The sequence below is a fragment of the Lipophrys pholis genome, assembly GCF_963383615.2.
Source record: "Lipophrys pholis genome assembly, chromosome: 8".
NCBI classification, from domain to species: domain Eukaryota; kingdom Metazoa; phylum Chordata; class Actinopteri; order Blenniiformes; family Blenniidae; genus Lipophrys; species Lipophrys pholis.
The window spans coordinates 22,425,135-22,443,550 of NC_137630.1; the positions used below are offsets into that span (position 1 = coordinate 22,425,135).

The 18,416-nt window shown below is 41.0% G+C and overlaps 2 protein-coding genes across 3 annotated transcripts; both read left to right on the top strand.

Annotated features, from left to right (window-relative positions):
- Window positions 1-996: 996 nt before the first annotated feature.
- On the top strand, window positions 997-4,949 carry LOC308113801 (glucose-induced degradation protein 8-B homolog). The gene is made up of 5 exons (XM_080470278.1): window positions 997-1,195; window positions 1,494-1,621; window positions 2,354-2,550; window positions 2,758-2,955; window positions 3,703-4,949. The coding sequence occupies exons 2-5, from the start codon at window positions 1,501-1,503 to the stop codon at window positions 3,874-3,876; spliced, it is 690 nt and encodes a 229-aa protein (XP_080326404.1). The 5' UTR covers window positions 997-1,195; window positions 1,494-1,500; the 3' UTR covers window positions 3,877-4,949.
- Window positions 4,950-6,462: 1,513 nt separating this feature from the next.
- LOC308113276 (voltage-gated purine nucleotide uniporter SLC17A9-like) lies at window positions 6,463-14,899 on the top strand. 2 transcript variants are annotated; one of them, XR_013935549.1, is made up of 14 exons: window positions 6,463-6,669; window positions 8,230-8,427; window positions 8,821-8,960; window positions 9,987-10,086; window positions 10,289-10,413; window positions 11,170-11,266; window positions 11,551-11,647; window positions 11,782-11,869; window positions 11,953-11,987; window positions 12,377-12,492; window positions 12,665-12,720; window positions 12,808-12,837; window positions 12,943-13,881; window positions 14,119-14,899. XR_013935549.1 is itself a non-coding variant. In XM_080469382.1 (13 exons), the coding sequence occupies exons 1-13, from the start codon at window positions 6,551-6,553 to the stop codon at window positions 13,110-13,112; spliced, it is 1,371 nt and encodes a 456-aa protein (XP_080325508.1). In that variant the 5' UTR covers window positions 6,467-6,550; the 3' UTR covers window positions 13,113-14,899. The 2 variants fall into 2 exon arrangements, 1 of the variants encoding a protein (XP_080325508.1); XM_080469382.1 differs by having other exon boundaries at window positions 6,467-6,669; window positions 12,943-14,899.
- Window positions 14,900-18,416: the final 3,517 nt, after the last annotated feature.

The following is an 18,416-nucleotide window of genomic DNA, read 5'->3' on the forward strand; positions in this document are numbered from 1 at the left end:
AACAACACCAAGCTAAATACAAAGAGAGTAATCCAAGAAATGTAAAACCATCACAACGATAAATAATTTTCATAGATAACATATATTTAATTCATTTATTCTGTGCAATAATAACATTATCCCTGGTATATTTTATATCGCTACCAACATCATCATGCACAAATGTAAAATATTGTCACGGTTAATATATTGTTTTTATTTAATTGTCTTTGATATGTATTATTCTTATTATTGTTCATATTCATTGCTACTCTTTGATTACCGTTCACGCACTGCAGCGGCAATGCAAAATTTCCCATTGTTGAAAAAATAAAGAATCATCTTATTTCATCTCATCTGAAACAGAAAAATGTAAAACTGCAGGGTTGGCGGCCATTGTGCCATCCATCTGGTGTCTGGGCGTCACATCCCAAGCTACGGGCCACAGGATGGACCAGACTTCAGGACTCTTTTGGTAGCCCCACCTGCATCTGTGAAACTCACTCTTGACAAGACCCACAGACATGCAGAATCCCTCCAGGACTCACTGGGCATAGCTGGAAAACACTGGTTACTTGTATCTGTCATCTTGGTGGAGATCTAGACCACTGCTGCCATTGTAGATCCAAAAAGAAAAGAAAAAGACACCTATGATGATCACTGATTCTCAGAGAGCTTGGCGAGACAGAAATGTGAAACTGAGGTGTCAAAAAAACAAAAAGAAAAAAAAAAGTACAACATAGACAATGTGACTATTTTGGAGGGTGGGGGGCTGTTCATGTGTGATGCCCTCGTCCCGACTGTTTCTTCATCTGTCCATGATTTCAGATTATATCAGGAAATAAATGTCTGGATGAGGAAGAGGCTAAACTGTCGGTTGTATGTACAGAGATGAATCAGTTCCCGGATTTTATTCGAATAGAAATCTTCATTTTATCCCCTTTTATCGTCGTTTAACCGACCGGACTGTTCCTCGGCAACCGTGACGTCACAGCATCCGCCAATGGGAACGCGCGCGGGTGTGACGTTCGTATCGCGAGGTTATCACATTAGCTTGGTTAGTTAGCTAGCCGCGAAAGAGCTTGTCTTGTTTGTCCGCATTTTATTCTTGTTTTCAGACCCCCGTCGGAGCCCGGTAAGGACCGTGCACTGCTGAATTATCACGGACTTCTCACGCCCGCGAGGAACGGTAATCTCCGGAGCTTGTGCGCGCGCGGTGAGTTGTGTGAACGCGGCTAACCCGCCATGGCAGTTTGTTTTGGAAGCCTCGGAGAATTTCCCCCCCGTCTCGTTTCAGTCACGTCCGCCACCGCGAAACGCCGCCAAAGCTCCAGAAATAGCGTGTTATTAATTCAGTGGTGTTTGTCGGGAGAGCGGGTTTCCTCCATGTCCGTGTTGTGTTTTTAATCTGCGGCTGTGTGCGGTTTGTGGTCGTGCAGGTACAAAATGTGACCGAGCTGTGTCAGCCTTGCTCACGTTTTGCGGTTTTCCAATGGCTTCGTTCCCTTTTGCAGGATCCCAATGATGAGTTATGCTGAAAAGCCAGAGGACATCACGAAAGAAGAGTGGATGGACAAATTAAACAATGTGCACATACAGAGGGCGGACATGAACCGGCTCATTATGAATTACCTGGTCACAGGTGAGACAGTTCATTTCTATTCAATCCATCATCGGAATTACGATGGGACAACTTGTCATTAGTCTTCTTCATGATGAAATACTTAAGTTAAAATTCTTTCCTACTTTTTATTTGCATATTTATAGTAAACTATCTTTCTGTTGTGAACTGATGAATGGGACAATACAGTATGTTACTGGCTGCATTCAAGGCTTTGGAATACACTGATCTCTGTTTTAAAGACCCAACAACTTGGTTTTTTTGTTTGTTTGTTTGTTTTTAGTAATAAAGGCAAAAATAGCCCCTCGTCTTTTTTTCCACTATATTTGTAAAGTACACAGTTTTATGCACAAATAAAATAAAATGTATGAAAGGAACTGGCCACTTCTTGATGTCAGTCTCAGTATGAACATATATTACCAGTAATCTGGAAATGCATCGTAGTGTTACCTGCATTACAATAACGTGATTCAATTCTATTTAGTATTTATTCATCGTAACATTTGACAGTATTGATATTGAGCTTTTCTGATGTTTGTTTTTTTTCCACATTCTTGTGTAGAACAGGAGTTTGTTAATGTGTGACAGGTGAAAGTGTTTCTCATGTTTTGGCTGTGTGATCAGTTTAAAATCAAAGGTAACTGGAGAAAATCCACTGGTAATCTGGGAAGAAATAGTGAAATCACGTGATTATTATCTTTGTGTAATAGTCAGCATTTCTCCACATTGTGTGTGTGTTTTTTGTGCTTGAAGAGGGCTTCAAAGAGGCAGCGGAGAAGTTTCGGATGGAGTCTGGTATCGAGCCAAGCGTGGACCTGGACTCTTTGGATGAGAGGATAAAGATTCGAGAGATGATCCTGAAGGGCCAGATACAGGAAGCTATTGCACTTATCAACAGTCTACATCCAGAGCTGCTCGACACCAATCGATACTTGTATTTTCACCTGCAGGTACGTCTGAACCATTTGCTTTTGATTATACTGTGCTGTTCATTGGAGTGCAATCTCCTGCTTGAAATGAATAGCTCCTTTTTATAATCCAGCCTGCCATTGTGCATGATGAGATTATGCCTTTCCCAGTTAATTAGGGAATTGATGGGATATTAGATGGAGCTTGAAGCAAACATCAGCGCTTGTGTTTGGTTTTCCCTCTCGCAGCAGCAACATTTGATCGAGCTAATCAGGCTAAGAGAGACTGAGTCAGCGCTGGAGTTCGCTCAGACACAGCTGGCAGAGCAGGGCGAGGAGAGCCGGGAGTGTCTGACTGAGATGGAGCGAACGCTCGCTCTGCTGGCCTTCGACAACCCGGAGGAGTCGCCCTTTGGAGACCTGCTCAACATGATGCAGCGACAAAAGGTGGGCTGCTTTTATTTCCTAACCCGGTCCTCAAACTAAAGTCTCATTTCTTTTGTTCATGATGACATTTGTCAGAAGTTTTAGAATGTTAATTAAGAATATTTCATCACTTTAACTTCCTAATCACCCAATTTTTCTGCGTCATATCTTTCAATTTGCCCAATTCTTTTTTTTCTTTGTTGATTCTTCACCACTTGTGAAGTGATGATCACGTTCGACACACATTGACATTTCTTCTGATGATTTGCTATTAGGAAGTGTTCTAGTGCATGTTGCTATACACCACATGTGATCATTTGTGATAATGTCATTTCTGCCCCTGAAATGGATCAGTTCCCTGTCCACAAAAAGTCCAAAAGTTGGATCAGTCGAGCCAACAGGACTGTGAACATCACTGGAGTTAAGCTGAATGGCAACACACTGGTTTACTGTAAACCTTCCGTTATACCTCGTTATACTAACCACAGTGAAGTTACATCTATCTGGACGACAGCATTGGTGGTGTATTCCCAGTGTGCGTCAGTCAGTATCTGGAGACCACACTTCTTAACCTTCAGGACTTGAATCATCTGCTGGCCAGATATTACAACCTGCCTCCAGGAGTCCAGGCAATAAAGGATGTCATGGTTAGCTGTATGGCTGTATGACATTTCCTGCTCTTCTCTGCACAGCTGCAGTGACTTTAGGCCGTGAAACTTAACCAGAAAAGTGTGTTTCGGTCTGACTGTTGCGTGCATCTCTGCACAGGTGTGGAGCGAGGTCAACCAAGCTGTGCTGGACTATGAAAACAGGGAGTCGACGCCCAAACTGGCGAAACTCCTGAAGTTGCTTCTTTGGGCTCAAAATGAGCTGGACCAGAAGAAGGTCAAATATCCCAAAATGACTGACCTCAGCACGGGCACCATCGAGGACCCCAAGTGAACACAGCAGACGAGAGCAACCGCCTTCCACGTCCCCTTAATTTATTATCAGTCAGTGACTGTGTGACAACCAGGTAACATGTGTATAAACAAATGCTATGTTTTTTTTTCTTCTTTTTTTTTCTCATGTTTCATTCATAAGACACTTTACTCATTGTGCAAACTGTAAATTGCTGTATTTCAAAGTGACAGAAACTATTTAGTTTAATTAAAGATCTTGGGTTTTTAGATCTTGGTGACAACAAAGTTCAAATTGCTGTTTTATATTTTGTCTTTTTGAAACATAAACTGGTAGTATTATTTATTGTGACCGTTTTCCCAATGGAGGCTTTTATGTTGTCAGAGCGAGAGCTAATGATGTTGTAAATACTGTGTGGGGCTCAAACTGAGGAGCCCCAGGAAAGAGGGCGGTACAGCAGAGATATAATTGTCCTTTTTCACCGAAGGCTTGTCTAGATTGAGATAGTCTACTGCAGTAGAGTTTAAAATCAAAATTTCATAAACGAAATATGACTATTTTTAAAAAAAAAATTAAAAAAGGCATTTAAAAAAAAAAGAAAAAGGCTACACTTTAATGATTTTTATTTATGATGATCCAAGGCAATTTGCTATATGGTCCGCAACAATCTTTTCACGCCATGAAATTTGATTGTACGCGTAAGACGTGTCTATAACATGGGCTGCCTTGAAAATTCATCATTTCGCGTGCGTTTGAGACGGTGAAGAAAGTCCAGACAGACGGGTTTAAATCAGAGACGGCGTTAAGCCTCGGAGGCCTTTTTTCCCACTCTCCAGTGTGCACTGCCTTCAGTACGCTTGTCTGTGGCGTCCAGACACCGGGAAGTTTGGGCCCTATGAAATCCATCGACTTTCTTCTCTAATTCTGCATCGTTCTTTTATCCTTCTGAACTATTTAAGCTTATCTTGTCATCAGTGATCAGAATAAATCCCCAATGTGGTTTATTCTTCCTAAGTTTCAGGAGACGTTCAGATAATGCTCCAAACTAAATCCAACCGTTTCAATGTTGTAGTTTCTGGACTTGAATCTCAACATAAAGCTTTATTTTTATTTTTTTCTCTCTCCAGCATTTATTTCTGTTGCACTGCTTCTATATTGCTAATAGGTGTGAATGATCGCGTGTGAAGTTTTTGTTTATCCTGTGATGAACTGAACCAGTCCAGGGTATAACCGGCCTTCGCCCCGAGATATTCAGCTGGGATCGGCGCCTGCACCCCCCGCTCTCGATAAATTGACTACACAGGTGACCTCCAGTCACCGCTGTACCCGAGCGCCACCTGTACAAACCAACACGAGGCAGAAACTCTATGAAATGTGCTTCATTTCATTTGCCTTTCGGCACAGTTATAGAATTTGTTTGCGTTTCCCAGACGGACTCTAGTTTGATCTATATTTCATGAAGCATTTTCATATATATATTTTTTTTAAATATATATTTCTGAAAACATAGGGCCCTGAGTAACGTGCTGCGAGTCGCAGCGCAGCATGAGAGGAAAGATCTGCGTCACGAGATCGCAGCAAGCGACAGGGTTATCGGTTATGCGACTGAAATGGATTCAATAAAAATCTCCAAGACAAGGAGATCTTTCTACTCTGAAAGCAGTGATTCTCAGCTGGTCTGGGTTTGGACCCACCGTCGTCCCTCAACGACGAGCCACAACTTAAATCAGGAGAAGATTCGTTGAAATAAAATTGTGCAGTTTGAACCCGTGATTAATTCAAGCAACAAATCCTCCCTTTAGTAATTCCGCCTTTTTTTCTTGAATGAATTAAAGTTTCTCTCTACTGACCTGTACTTCCTCTTCAGATTTGATATCTTCCACCTTTCACCTGTCAACACTTCACTGCACAGAACGCTCTGATGTCCTCAATATCACGGTGTTTATCCTAACCGTCACGCTCGACTGGCTATGTAAGCAAGCGTCAACTTACTTTGTGATGAGCCGATGTTATGACGATTTTTATCTTGTGGTTTCTTTTAGCAGCCCACTTTAGTGTCGTGACCCACCAGTTGAGAATCACTGATCTGAAGCATCTTAAAGCTGATTTATGCCTTTCAAGAAGTTAGTCGTTCCACTTTACCTGCATGTGCTTAACTTTCTGTTTTCCACTGGGAAAACGCACTTGTGCTTCTTTTTTTTTGTTTTGTTTGTTTACTTTTATAAATATATAATATATAGATATAATTAAAAAAAATAACTTGCTGCTAGTTGTTCATCCTTAATTTATTCTAAGGTTGTATTGTCTTTATAGATATTGGCTTTGATGAATACTGAGACCCGGAAAGCTCACATCTTTTATTATTCCACATTTTTAAGATCAGATTTGCAGTTATTACAATAAAACTTTTGTGAACCATAAAAGAACTGGTGTTGCTTCGTTTATGTTTTCTTCTTCACACATACAAATACTTTAACACTAAATTCCCCAAGCTTGATTCAGAAATGCAATTATTCTCTCGAGGAATATGCAAATGGTTACGTCATGGCCGAGGAAGACCTCTACTGTTGGTACAGAAAATCACAACCAGGTTGAGTTTTGTTTCAACAAGTTTGACTTGTTTGGCTCGTCTGCCTGAGGATACGCTGTTCCTCTGAAGCAACACCTCTCAAGGGACAGTGGCACAGATCACTGCGAGGAGACCGGTGTGCACTGAATGGCTGGCAATCACACATCGATAGACAACAAGAGGGACGCAAATGGTTCTTTACAGGAGAAATATCGACCCAATTCGTCTGCCAGGAAGGACTCGGCGAATAAAGACCTGTGGCCGAGGTGAGTGCACAGGAGTAGATTTAGACGGAAACAAGGCTGCAGTTTAGTTTCCACTCCAGATTCCTGTGGGAGCATGGCTTGTAGCAACACTTCTGTCATTTTGTGTCTGTTCAAGTTCCTCTGATCCAATGTTATGTGATTGAAATACACTAAGTTGGCTTTCTGTGTACTGTACTCGCTTTAACGTGACATTCAAGGATGCATGTTTCTGCACGTTTTTAACCCTTTAGTAGTCTGACAGGATTCTGTGTGAATGTCTCATGGATGTCCTGTTTGGACGGATCCTCAGATTTGACATCAGTTTCCACTTAAAGGCCAACATGTTTGTTTGTTCTCGTGGTCCTGACAGTGACGGTTCATAATAATTTACCCGGAGCATTAACATGCACCTTTCAGCTTAGTGTCTCACATCATGCCGATGTACAGCACACGCTACATGAAGGTGTGGTGATTTTTGCATTTCTCATTTTGGGAACAACAAGACGGAAGTCTTTTATGTTCAGGTTGGACGGCATATTGTACAGTATGAGTGTCATGTTGGAGTCGAGCATCTGCTCTCACTATGAGTTGTGATGCAGCATTACTAAGAGTGCTCCTCATTTAATCAAATCAGCGAGACAAAGCTCCTCACTGAACCTGGTGTTCCTGTTTTTGTTTAGTTTTTTTGTTTGCAAATACTGACTGATCTGCTATCTTCACGATCAAAGTTAAATAAAACTCTTATGAAGAGCAGCTTGTTTTTAGGGGTAAAAGCCACAGGGGGCCACTGCAGATGCAGTGTGGTGACATGAGGCTCCGCAGGTTACAGCCCACTGACAAATGCAAATACTGCACACAGGATGTGTCTCATCCTGGTCCTGGAGGTTCCTCGTCCTGCATGAGTTTGACCTCTCACTTCTGTGAAACGCTTGGAGGTGACTTGCTCATTCAAGATTCGTCGTTTAACAGATTTAAATGTGTTTGTAGCTTTGGAGACACTGAAAACATGCAGGACCAGGATTAGACACCTCAGCACCACACTGACCTTTTGATTCTTTATGCATTATTTCTTCTCGGTAAAGCTTCTGAAAGACCTTCAAGACTTTGGAGACCTAAGAACTGATCTTATGATGAGTCTGGTTCAGACGCTTCTGGCTCTTCTAGTGAAGTCAAACTTCATCGTGTGAAAGTTTTACCCCTTTTTGTATTTCTATGCTCAAGGTAGTTCTTCAGAAACACTGCCTGCATGCAGGGGGCTGTTTTCCTCTTAGGCAGAATAAATTTGGGGGGCATCATCTTCCTGCTGCTTACCTGATGGGTCAGTATCGCACAGGACCCTAAAATGCACACATCTGTCTTTGTGTGTGCTTAAAACCACAGTATTAATATATATTCTATAATGTGTATTCATGATGGTTGGTATTGTTGCTCAACTGTTTGACCTGCTCGATAATGCTGACATTAGCGGTGTGGCCTTGTCTTCACATTCGTCCTGTTCGCGTTACATTCTTTGGAGACTGTCTGAGAAAATGTACTTCATTCAGAAACTGTATTTGTGTGTGTGTCTACTTGTCCTCACAGAGCTCTGGCTCAGAAATGGACAGTGATGCTGTTTATCGGCACCTGCCTGCTTTACTGTGCCAGGATGGCCATGCCGATCTGTGTGGTCACCATGGCCGTGGAGTTTCAGTGGAGTAAAATCGACTCTGGGCTGGCTCTGGGGGGGTTCTTCTGGGGATACTGCATCACACAGGTCCTGGGCGGACACGCCAGTGACAAGTAAGTAACTCTTTAAGCGTCTGTCTCAGTGGTTAGTACTGTTGGCTCACATCAACAATATTTCTGGCTTACGGTTACATAAACATGCAATTAACCTTGTAATTTTGTATCATGAAATCAATGTGGTGTATTTCATAGAGGCAATGATTAGGAAACTAAAATATCGAGCCGTAGGTTAAACCATACTAATCCTAAGCGTTAGAAATCCCCTTTTATCTCAATTTCAAAATAAAATCTGTGTCTGAATTCAGTCTGATCTGCCGGTGAAGCCACATCAGTCATTAAGACGGGAGGTTAGATTTTGTTTCCCACCCGCCCTGATTGTAATATCTCAGTGCATTTGTGAATCAAAGGTCTGTTTGTTGATTTGTTACCTGTCTTGTTGCTACTCAGGATTGGAGGAGAGCGGGTCCTGTTCATGTCCACAGTCTCCTGGACTCTGATCACACTTGCTACTCCTCCGCTCGTTCACCTCAGCTCACACACTCTGGCTCTCACGACTGTGGCCAGATTCCTGATGGGAGTCCTGCAGGGTGAGTGGTGGCCCTGGTTCCTGTTGCCCTGGAAGTAAAGGCTTAAAGCTTCTATTTTAGGGATGCATTTATCTGAACTTTCTTGCCTGAAGGTAGTTGACAAGACTAAAATCAGTGTGACGTAAAGACTCTACATAAGGGAAACTGAATGTTCTCTTTAGCCCGGCCTTGAGGGCGACAAACAGTGAGCAGCCAGAGCAGCATTGTGTCTAATCTGAGCTCAAGGTGCTGATTCATCATTTACATTTTTATACTGAAAAAGCAAGTAGAGATATCAGAATTCAGTAAAAATATTACTTTGTTAGACAACTAAATTTGAAGGTTTATATGCATACAGAGGACCTAGGCTTAGGTCATATCAAAATTAAAAGGTATATTTGTGTAAATCTTTAGCTTCTTTTAAGTATCATGCGCCTGTGCTTTATTTATTTATTTAGTTTTTAAATAAAGTGATATCTTGTTCTCCCAATACAGGTATAAACTGATCAAATCAAATCTAAATAATAAAATAAATCTCCTCTGTAGAGCAGCCCGCCAGTAAAATCCAATTTGACTGCAGTAAAATCAAACATGGGAAGTTGTGCTTTATTAAGAGTAGTTGCTAGGTAACCAGCGGGGATAACAGGAAGTGTGTGTGTGTGTGTGTGTGTGTGTGTGTGTGTGTGTGTGTGTGTGTGTGTGTGTGTGTGTGTGTGTGTGTGTGTGTGTGTGTGTGTGTGTGTGTGTGTGTGTGTGTGTATTTCACACTCAGATCTTGAATTAAACGTAGCTGTTTCTCCATATGTGAAATTAAGCCGAGCAGGACTCTGAAATGAATTTGTGCCAAATTAGCTGCCAAACATGAACAAATGTTCTAAAATCCTGCAGTAGTCCTCTGAATAGCGGCTCCATCACTGCCGCCGTAATCATTTTCTGTGTGGATATGTCTGGGCGGGCTCTGGATTGAGTTCAAATTTTGCTAAGATGAGGTGACGGAGTTGTCTGAGCTCACAGATGGAAGATAAATCCTCTCATGATGTCTTCCAGGTGTTTTCTTCCCATCTCTGGCCAGCCTGTGTTCACAGCGAGTGATGAAGGGGGACAGAGCCTTTTTAATGAGCACCATGCACAGTGGCTCCGCTCTCGGGTACACACACACACACACACACACACACACACACACACACACACACACACACACACACACACACACACACACACACACACACACACACACACACACACACACACACACACACACACACACACACACACACACACACACACACACACACACACCAGTTCATATTTAAACCCATATTGATTTCGGATGCCTTTCATTCTTCCAGAACATTGTTGGCTGGAGGGATTGGTTCCCTGATGCTCGACCGGTTTGGCTGGGAAAGTGTCTTCTATTGTACCGGTTTCATGTCTTCACTTTGGGTCCTCGTGGTCTGGCTGTGTTTCATAAAAGGTAAAGTGATCAGACCATAGTTTAGACAGGAAGAAGCACACAGCCTCGTCGCCTTCTGACTGAAAATGACATCCAGCTTAGAGGTCCACTGCGGCCTTTATTCATTAAATAAGCAAGAAAAATGACAACCATTGTTTTCATTTTAACAGAGAAAAGCCAAATGATGTCAATGGCGACAAATCAGAAAATATGGTCTTTCCTAAATTTTTGCAAGCCGTGGCTTGCACAATAAATATGTTATATTGACAGTACATGACAGACATAGTATCTAACGGATCAAATCTTTCTAATTCTAAACATTACTAAAACTTCAGAGTAGTTCCTGTGTCTCTTTTCAGGCAGCAATCGTTTTCTGTAGACTCCATTTAACGTCGTACCATCGCAGAATCTGAAGAAGATTATTGCTTAAAACTGTTGAGTTGTTTGTTTAGTGTTGTTAGGTGTATTAATAATAATCACATCAACATTACTGCTAAGTCGATGTGGATTGACCCAAGATTAAATTCTCCTGAAACATTTATCAAAACCTCTGACTTACCGGTATCAAACATTTGACCTTTGACCCAAAACCTGCCTCTAATGGAGCAAATGAGGCATTGTAAGAATCGCATAATGTTAAATTTACACTTTTATCACTTTTACAGAACAAAACATTCTTCAGGACAGGATCAGACAGAGAGCATCAAGCACAGTTGTAATGAAATGAAACCGTCGCTTCGTTCTGCATTCCTCAGTCCACTGTTCAATGTGCTTCAGGTCAAGTTCTCCCAGAGCAGAAGGAAGGAAAGATGAACCCTCAGCGCAGCGTGTCGAGGACTCCTTGGCTGAGTCTGTTTAAGAAGACACCTGTCTGGTACCACCGATTTCCTCTTTCATTCATTTAGAACCACATTTACATGTGCTGATAAATTCTGACCCCATCTCTCTCTCCCCCTCTCTCTCTCTCTCTCTCTCCCCCCCCCCCTCTCTCTCTCTCTCCCTCCCCCCCTCTCTCTCCCCCCCCCCCCCCTCTCTCTCCCTCTCTCTCTCTTTCGCTCTCTCCCTCTCCCCCCCTCTCTCTCTCTTTCTCTCTCTCTCTCTCTCTCTCCCTCTCCCCCCCCCCCCCTCTCTCTCTCTCTCTCTCTCTCTCTCTCTCAGGGCCATGGTGGTTGCTCATATGTGCATGTGCAGCACATCCTTTGTTTTATTATCATGGCTGCCGACATATTTCAACGAAACATTTCCACAAGCCGAGGTATTTCTGAACTAGCCCCCATTAATCAATCAATCATTGACTGACCCTCACTTTAGAGCCTTTAGACACTTCAGACACTGAACTAACTCGCTCTGTTTTTAATAACACCTCATTTGATTTGTTTGCTGTTTCAGGGATGGGTGTACAATATGGTTCCCTGGGTGATTGCCATACCGTCAGCAATATTTGGAGGATATTTCTCAGATTTCCTCCTCAGCCAAGGTATAACAGATGTGTATTTCTTCAAGCAATCCCAATTTGTTCAGTAAAACAAAGTTATGTTGACACCAGTTTTCTCTCTGCAGGTTGTGGTTTACCTTTTGTGAGAAAAACGACACAAGTAAGTGCAGGAATCCAGTCCTAGTGATGCATTGTTACTTGTGTGGTTGCTCGAGATGCCTGGAGTGCAGGGGGAGGTTTTACCCGATGTTACTGAAGAATTCTTCCAGGAATTCTTTTTACCAGCTGTTTCAAACATGTCATTACAAGCCTTACAAGTTTTCTTTCTTTGAAAAATGCGGAACAACGGTCTCCTCTGTAACGTTACGAGCTGTCATTGGAAGCTCTTATACACAAATATCCCATCTAGCCAATGCTGTGTATTTATTTAGCGATGTGAGTTTCTTAAGGAGTTTCAGTCGTATGTCTGAAGGTTTTGTGACATTGGTTTACTTTTTGCTCATAAGCTGTGCCTTCAAATGTCTCACCTGCCAATCTCTGCGTCCTCAGTTCGTTGCCATGGGTGTATCAAGTCTGTTTATAATCATTCTGGCTGGAGGAGTCTCCTTTTGCACTGCTGTGACAGTCGTCTCCATCTCTGTGGGCGCGTCAACATTCACCAGCAGGTATGTTTGATGATTTCATTCTCTGGTGTTTCATAGCAAACATAGCATGAACAAGAAGCAGGTGTAAATAGGAGTCTGAAGGCTATTGTTACCACACGACATAGAGTCGCACGAAATCTTACATTTGTTGTAAAAGTGTAACTATAAGTTAACGCTGCTGTTTCTGTTGCAGCGGCGTGTCTGTGAATGTTCAGGACCTCACTCCGTCATGCGCAGGCGCTCTCTACGGTACGTTACTCACAGGCAATCCTTCAGTTTCCCTCAAACAATCTGTTTCTTCCTTTCGTTTCACTCAAATGTTCTTTTCTGTGACAGGTTTTATGAACACAATGGGAGCTTTTTCGGGTACGTTTTGAAACTTTTGTTTATTTAGAAATCACATCAGAAACATGATCTCATATTTAAACACTGGTCGTGACCTTGAACGGTCTTTCCTCTGGTGTTTCACAGGACTGGTGTTGGTCTCGCTCTCAGGTTACCTCATCGAGGTCTCACACTCCTGGGCCACCATCTTCTCCCTCATCACTGTCGTGAACACTCTGGGTCTCGTAGTCTTCCTCATCTTTGGAGATGCCCATCGTGTCGACCTCGTTGATTACAACTCAGTAAATCTGATTTGACCTTCACAAATCTCCATCTATTTAAGTTCACTATGTCTTCTGTGTGCGTTTTGATAGGAACATTTTTAATACCTTTATTTTATTTTTTTAAACAGACCGTAATTTTTTGCAAGCAATACCAAAACTACTATGGTTTACAGTTCATTAGAAATTGTTTGTGTTGACAAGAATCTGAACTAGGTATTTTTGTGAAATACTTCGGATTTGAAATGAAGGAACTTCAGTATTCAGTAGTTTTAATTCCTGATTCCAGATTACTCTGATTGTTTATGCTTTGAGCTGCTTTGTAAAAATAACAATTGCATATTTAATGTGTTTGACTGTTTACATTTTTACATGTTAACAAGTGAATCGTAGCCAAAGTTTATAAACTCGAACAAACAATAAACTCAGGTAAAATATCAGGTAGGGATCTTTACACTGTAGAAAATTCACTTCTTACAAAGTATATACCACCAATTTGTAGTCCATTGGTCTTTTTTTTTGTCTAAATAACTCATTACACTTGATATAAAAGACAGTTATCTAATAAATATGATTTCTGGATGATGCCTGAACTCCTTTGGAGTTTAGTTTGCTAGAAAAAACAACAAATCAAGGAATGTATGGTTTTGTTTTGTTGAAAGATTATTCAATTACAAGCAAACAAATGTGGGCAATAAGCCTAAAAATAAATACTTGTGTGATGTCCAGAATCACAATTATTAGGCAAAGAAATGTTTCTTAAAGGGGAATTAACCTAATATGTAACGCATTAGATGATTTGGGGGTTTGTTTCTCAATTTCAGGAGCTTAAAAACAAGACCATGTCATGAGATATTATGATATTGAGATATTACGGCATTGATGTTGTGCTTACACTTATTAGATTACAGATGAGACTGAAAAGAACAATGATAAAAAATTAATAAAATTTAAAAAAGGTAAATTTAAGAGAAAACTACATGGATGGCTCAGCAATTTTAAAGTGTCACAATCTGTTTATCTCAGGGAGAAGTTGGGAGAGATGTGTGATTTCTACAATAGATCACATCTATATGGTATGTTTGTGAATTACGTCCCTCATCCCTCTGCTTAGAATGTTGACTTATTACTAATAGGTATATTTTTCAGTTATTTTTCCTAGAATCCTAGAATATTGAAATATTTTTGTCCCTTTGTGAGTTTATTTCATCATAAATTGTGTGGATGGGTTTTTATCAGCTCTTGTGCAGAGCTGTGGCCAACCCTGTTGTTTTTAAATGTGGTGTATAAAAAAACCTCACCAATATTAATGGTGCTGTTTTTTGTTTTTTTTCAGGAGATGACTAGATTTACCAGATACAACTTTATTTGCTCTTGGCAGTGAAATCACTAAGTACATGTGTAGTGTCGTTATTCTGCTCTGCAAATTGGCAGTTAAGGAAATGTGTTATGGTTGTCTGGTTAAAATTAACGTTTTGCAGTGAAAATTCTTTTCTTTAACAACAGTCATTAAGTTGGAATTGTGTTTTGTTTATTTGGACTTTGTTCCAAGCGTCCTGTACCTCCTGGAGGACTGGTTTTTGCCGTCCGGCCTCTCTGTCAGCAGGTTCAGTCTCGAGACCATGCGTCTCATTAGTTATTTTGGTGCCAAGTGTAAATAGAAATGAATGGGAATGTATTATGACCACATACATATTTATTAAACCAACTTTCTTTGATTTTGTCAAGTTTGGCTCTGGTCTTTATGAAATACCTGACATGATGTACATACAGTAATACCTGTTAGTATGTGATCTGGTCACAAATAAATACATTTTGAAATGAAATGTGTTATTTCATATGTTTGATAAGGTTTAGTTACATTACGTTTAGAGTGTGGTCCAAATCCATTTTGAAGAAACTATTCCTTGTTCATTAAAATGTCAATGTGATCAAATAGTGCAACACATACAAACTTATCAAATATAATTTTTCAAAAAAAACAACAGATTTTCAAAGATGTTGGAAGGTGAATTCAAGCTGGTAAACAGGTGTAACAAAATGTAAACAAGAAAAATCTGAGACTTTTCATCATTTACCTTCTGTTAACACCGTCCTTCAATCCATTCATCTTTTATATGACTTTACTGGGGACAATGTCGGCTCATGATGGGCAAAGACAGTTTGTAGGCGTCTTTCAAGGCCTTTATGGTCACTTTAGTTTAAACAGCTCACAGCAAACAGACAGAATAAATAAATCATACATTCCATATTATCAATGTTGACAAAATCAAAGTTGAGAACCAGAAGTGATTCTCCCTTTTCTACTAGGTCCCCCAACAGCCTGCTCATGGAGATAAAGCTGCAACTGCACTTTTCTTAAAGATGAAGTAAAACGGACTTTTACATACTTGGTTTGAGATGATGGCATCTTTCTCTTTTTTTTTTCTTTTACATTTTTATTTATTGAAATTTCACAGGTGAAATTGTACAATTTTACTGGTCAGTTGTGATGGTTTGTGGTTATTTCTTCTTTTTTTAAGATAAGAGAACAGAAACAACAACAAACAAAAAGAAAACAAGCATAACCAGACAAGATTAGTTGATGGCATCTTTCAGATAGATATCTTTTACTTTCCCTCCATCCATCTTGATGAACCTTGTACATGTAATTTGTTTGTGGATGTCTTTCTATGAAAGCTCTTTGTAAAACTTTGTTGTTATTCTTTATAGTTGTTGATGATTAATGCGTTACATTATATCATCATGTTCCACGAGGGGAGGTTTTAGACATCAGACCCAGCATGTAAATAACGTTGGGACTGATGCTGTGGTTGGTGCTGTGATTATGTTGGCGATGGTGTTGTGGTTGGGGGACTGATGCTGTGGTTGGTGCTGTGTTGATGTGATGCTGCACTGAAGCTTTGATTCTGAAGATGATGTTGTGACTGGTTGATGTTGTAGCTGTTGTTGGGGAGATGTTATGGTTGGGGGTGATGTTGGGGTTGTTGTTATGGTTGTTGTTGGGGGTGATGTGGTTGTTGTTATGGTTGTTGTTGGGGTGATGTTGTGGTTGTCGTTGAGGGTGATGTTGTTGTTGGGAGTGATGTGGTTGTTGTTGGGGTGATGTGGTTGTCGTTGAGGGTGATGTTGTGGTTGTTGTTAAGGTTGTTGTTGAGGGTGATGTTGTTGTTGGGGGTGATGTGGTTGTTGTTATGGTTGTTGTTGGGGTGATGTTGTGGTTGTCATTGAGGGTGATGTGGTTGTTGTTGTGGTTGTTGTTATGGTTGTTGCTGAGGGTGATGTTGTGGTTGTTGTTGTTATGGTTGTTGTTGGGGGTGATGTTATGGTTGGTGTTGGAGGTGATGCTGTGACCAGAGCCGCTCTGCAGACGCGTTAATGGGCGCAGCATTGAGCGTCTGACAGCGAGGAGCGCAGTGACGTCATGACGCTTCAGCTGAGAGGAGCGGGACGCGACAGAGACGCAAACCAGGACAAGGACGTTGAGGCTGATGTGAAGAAATGTATATTAGCATCGTGAAATCGGAGGAAATGTCTTTCTTTTTCTAGGCGTTTGACGGTGCAGCTGTGAGCGGACTGAGCGTCTGTCGGTCCGGACCGGACCGGACATCATCATCTGCGGCCCTTCATCAGCACCGCGGCGGCCGCACTGGACGGTATCTTTCGGCCTGCTGCTTCACCTCCACAGATCCACCTCAGAAAATCACACAGGACGAGGACGTTTCCAGTAAAAAAAAAAAGAAGACAGTTGCATGCTTAAATAAATAAATATTTTTTTTTATAAAAGCAGCTGCTGCATGACGACGCGCGCGAGACTCTTGACATTTAATTATGACATTAATACATCATAATTAAATCAAGAAGTAAAAAAAAACGCATTAGCGGACGTACCTTATTGTGCCATTTGTGTTATTGCTCATAATTCGTGAATCTGAATTGCAGTCTTTAGCAGCGTTGCAGTGTGATGGCGCGCGGGCCAGCCTGTTCATCCGTGCGTCTTTTTCTAATCCTCCCCCCAAAAATATGTTGTTTTGTGTTTGTGTTTTTGTTTGTATGACCAAAAAGCCAAGTGGACTCGACGTGGGAGAAAGGATGGCCGCTCCTCGTGTTCACGGCGGACCTTGATTTATTAGCCATACAATTAAGGCACGCGGTGAATGCCAAGAGAGGGATCACCTCTGCAGCCTGCATCCATCCGGAGGACGGAGAGATTTAACACATCTGCAGAGCCCCTTTTCTCCTCCACTCACAGCGAAAGCTCACAGAGCTGCAGTGCTTCTGTGGTTTCATCTACCGCATTCATGTAATCAGTGGTTATATTCTGCAGCATGCAAGCAGTCTAGTGTGTGACTGTTACATTTTAATAAGTAATGGTCATTAAAGATTCTTAAAAAAAATAAAAAATAAAATCATGCACCATTTATCCTATTTATCGAAATCTGTTGGAAAGAGACCAAAATTCTATGTATTCAATGCCTTATATCTACAAACTGTCTTTAATTTCATACACTATTCAGTACTGTCCTACAAGGTGATGTGTTGTTTTTTTTTTACAAAGTCTCATAAACATTCCTTCAATGTGTCTGTTGTCACTGTCAATAAATAGTGTCATGATTTTTCATGGTTTTATTTCTAAGTTAAATGGGTGCTCTCTTGCACTGAGGGTAAAAAATACTTTGCCAAAGAAATGGTGGTGGTGGGGGGGACACATTAGTATGTCCATCTGATTTAGTTAAAGAGAAAATATCTGCTTTAGTTTCAAAGTCATAAACCGCCAACTTAGTTCAATGTGTATCACAATTCTTTTTTCATAATATCATTGTTATGAACTCATAGTTGGATTTGAAGACATTAAGAATTAAGTTACCGAATATGGTCGCTCACTCTAAAGGGTGAAGGAGAGCTGAAACAGTAAGTGAGGTATGTAATCTGTGGACAGTTTTTATTCATTACTTTGTGATCATCTCTACCAACCACACTACACTGGACAAAGCAGTCGCTTGATGAGAGACATCCCAATAAGGTAAAGCACTTAAAAAAAAAAAAAAGCCATGTAATTCCTTCACACATTTTTAGAGCAGAGATGTATGAGTACATTATGAAAACCTGTACCATTCTGACGCTTCTGGTACAAACTATACTGACCTGTCACAAAACCCAGTCCTCTACCAACAGCACTCCGCAGCCTTCAGGCACGTTTGCATATTCACCCTCACAGAGTGGCTTTGATGCTGATGATACTTCACATGAAAAGAGACCGCTGGCATGCTGCATCTCTGATCTGTCAGCTGGGCTCTCACTGTTGTACTATATCCACTACTATGACCGACACCCTAGAAT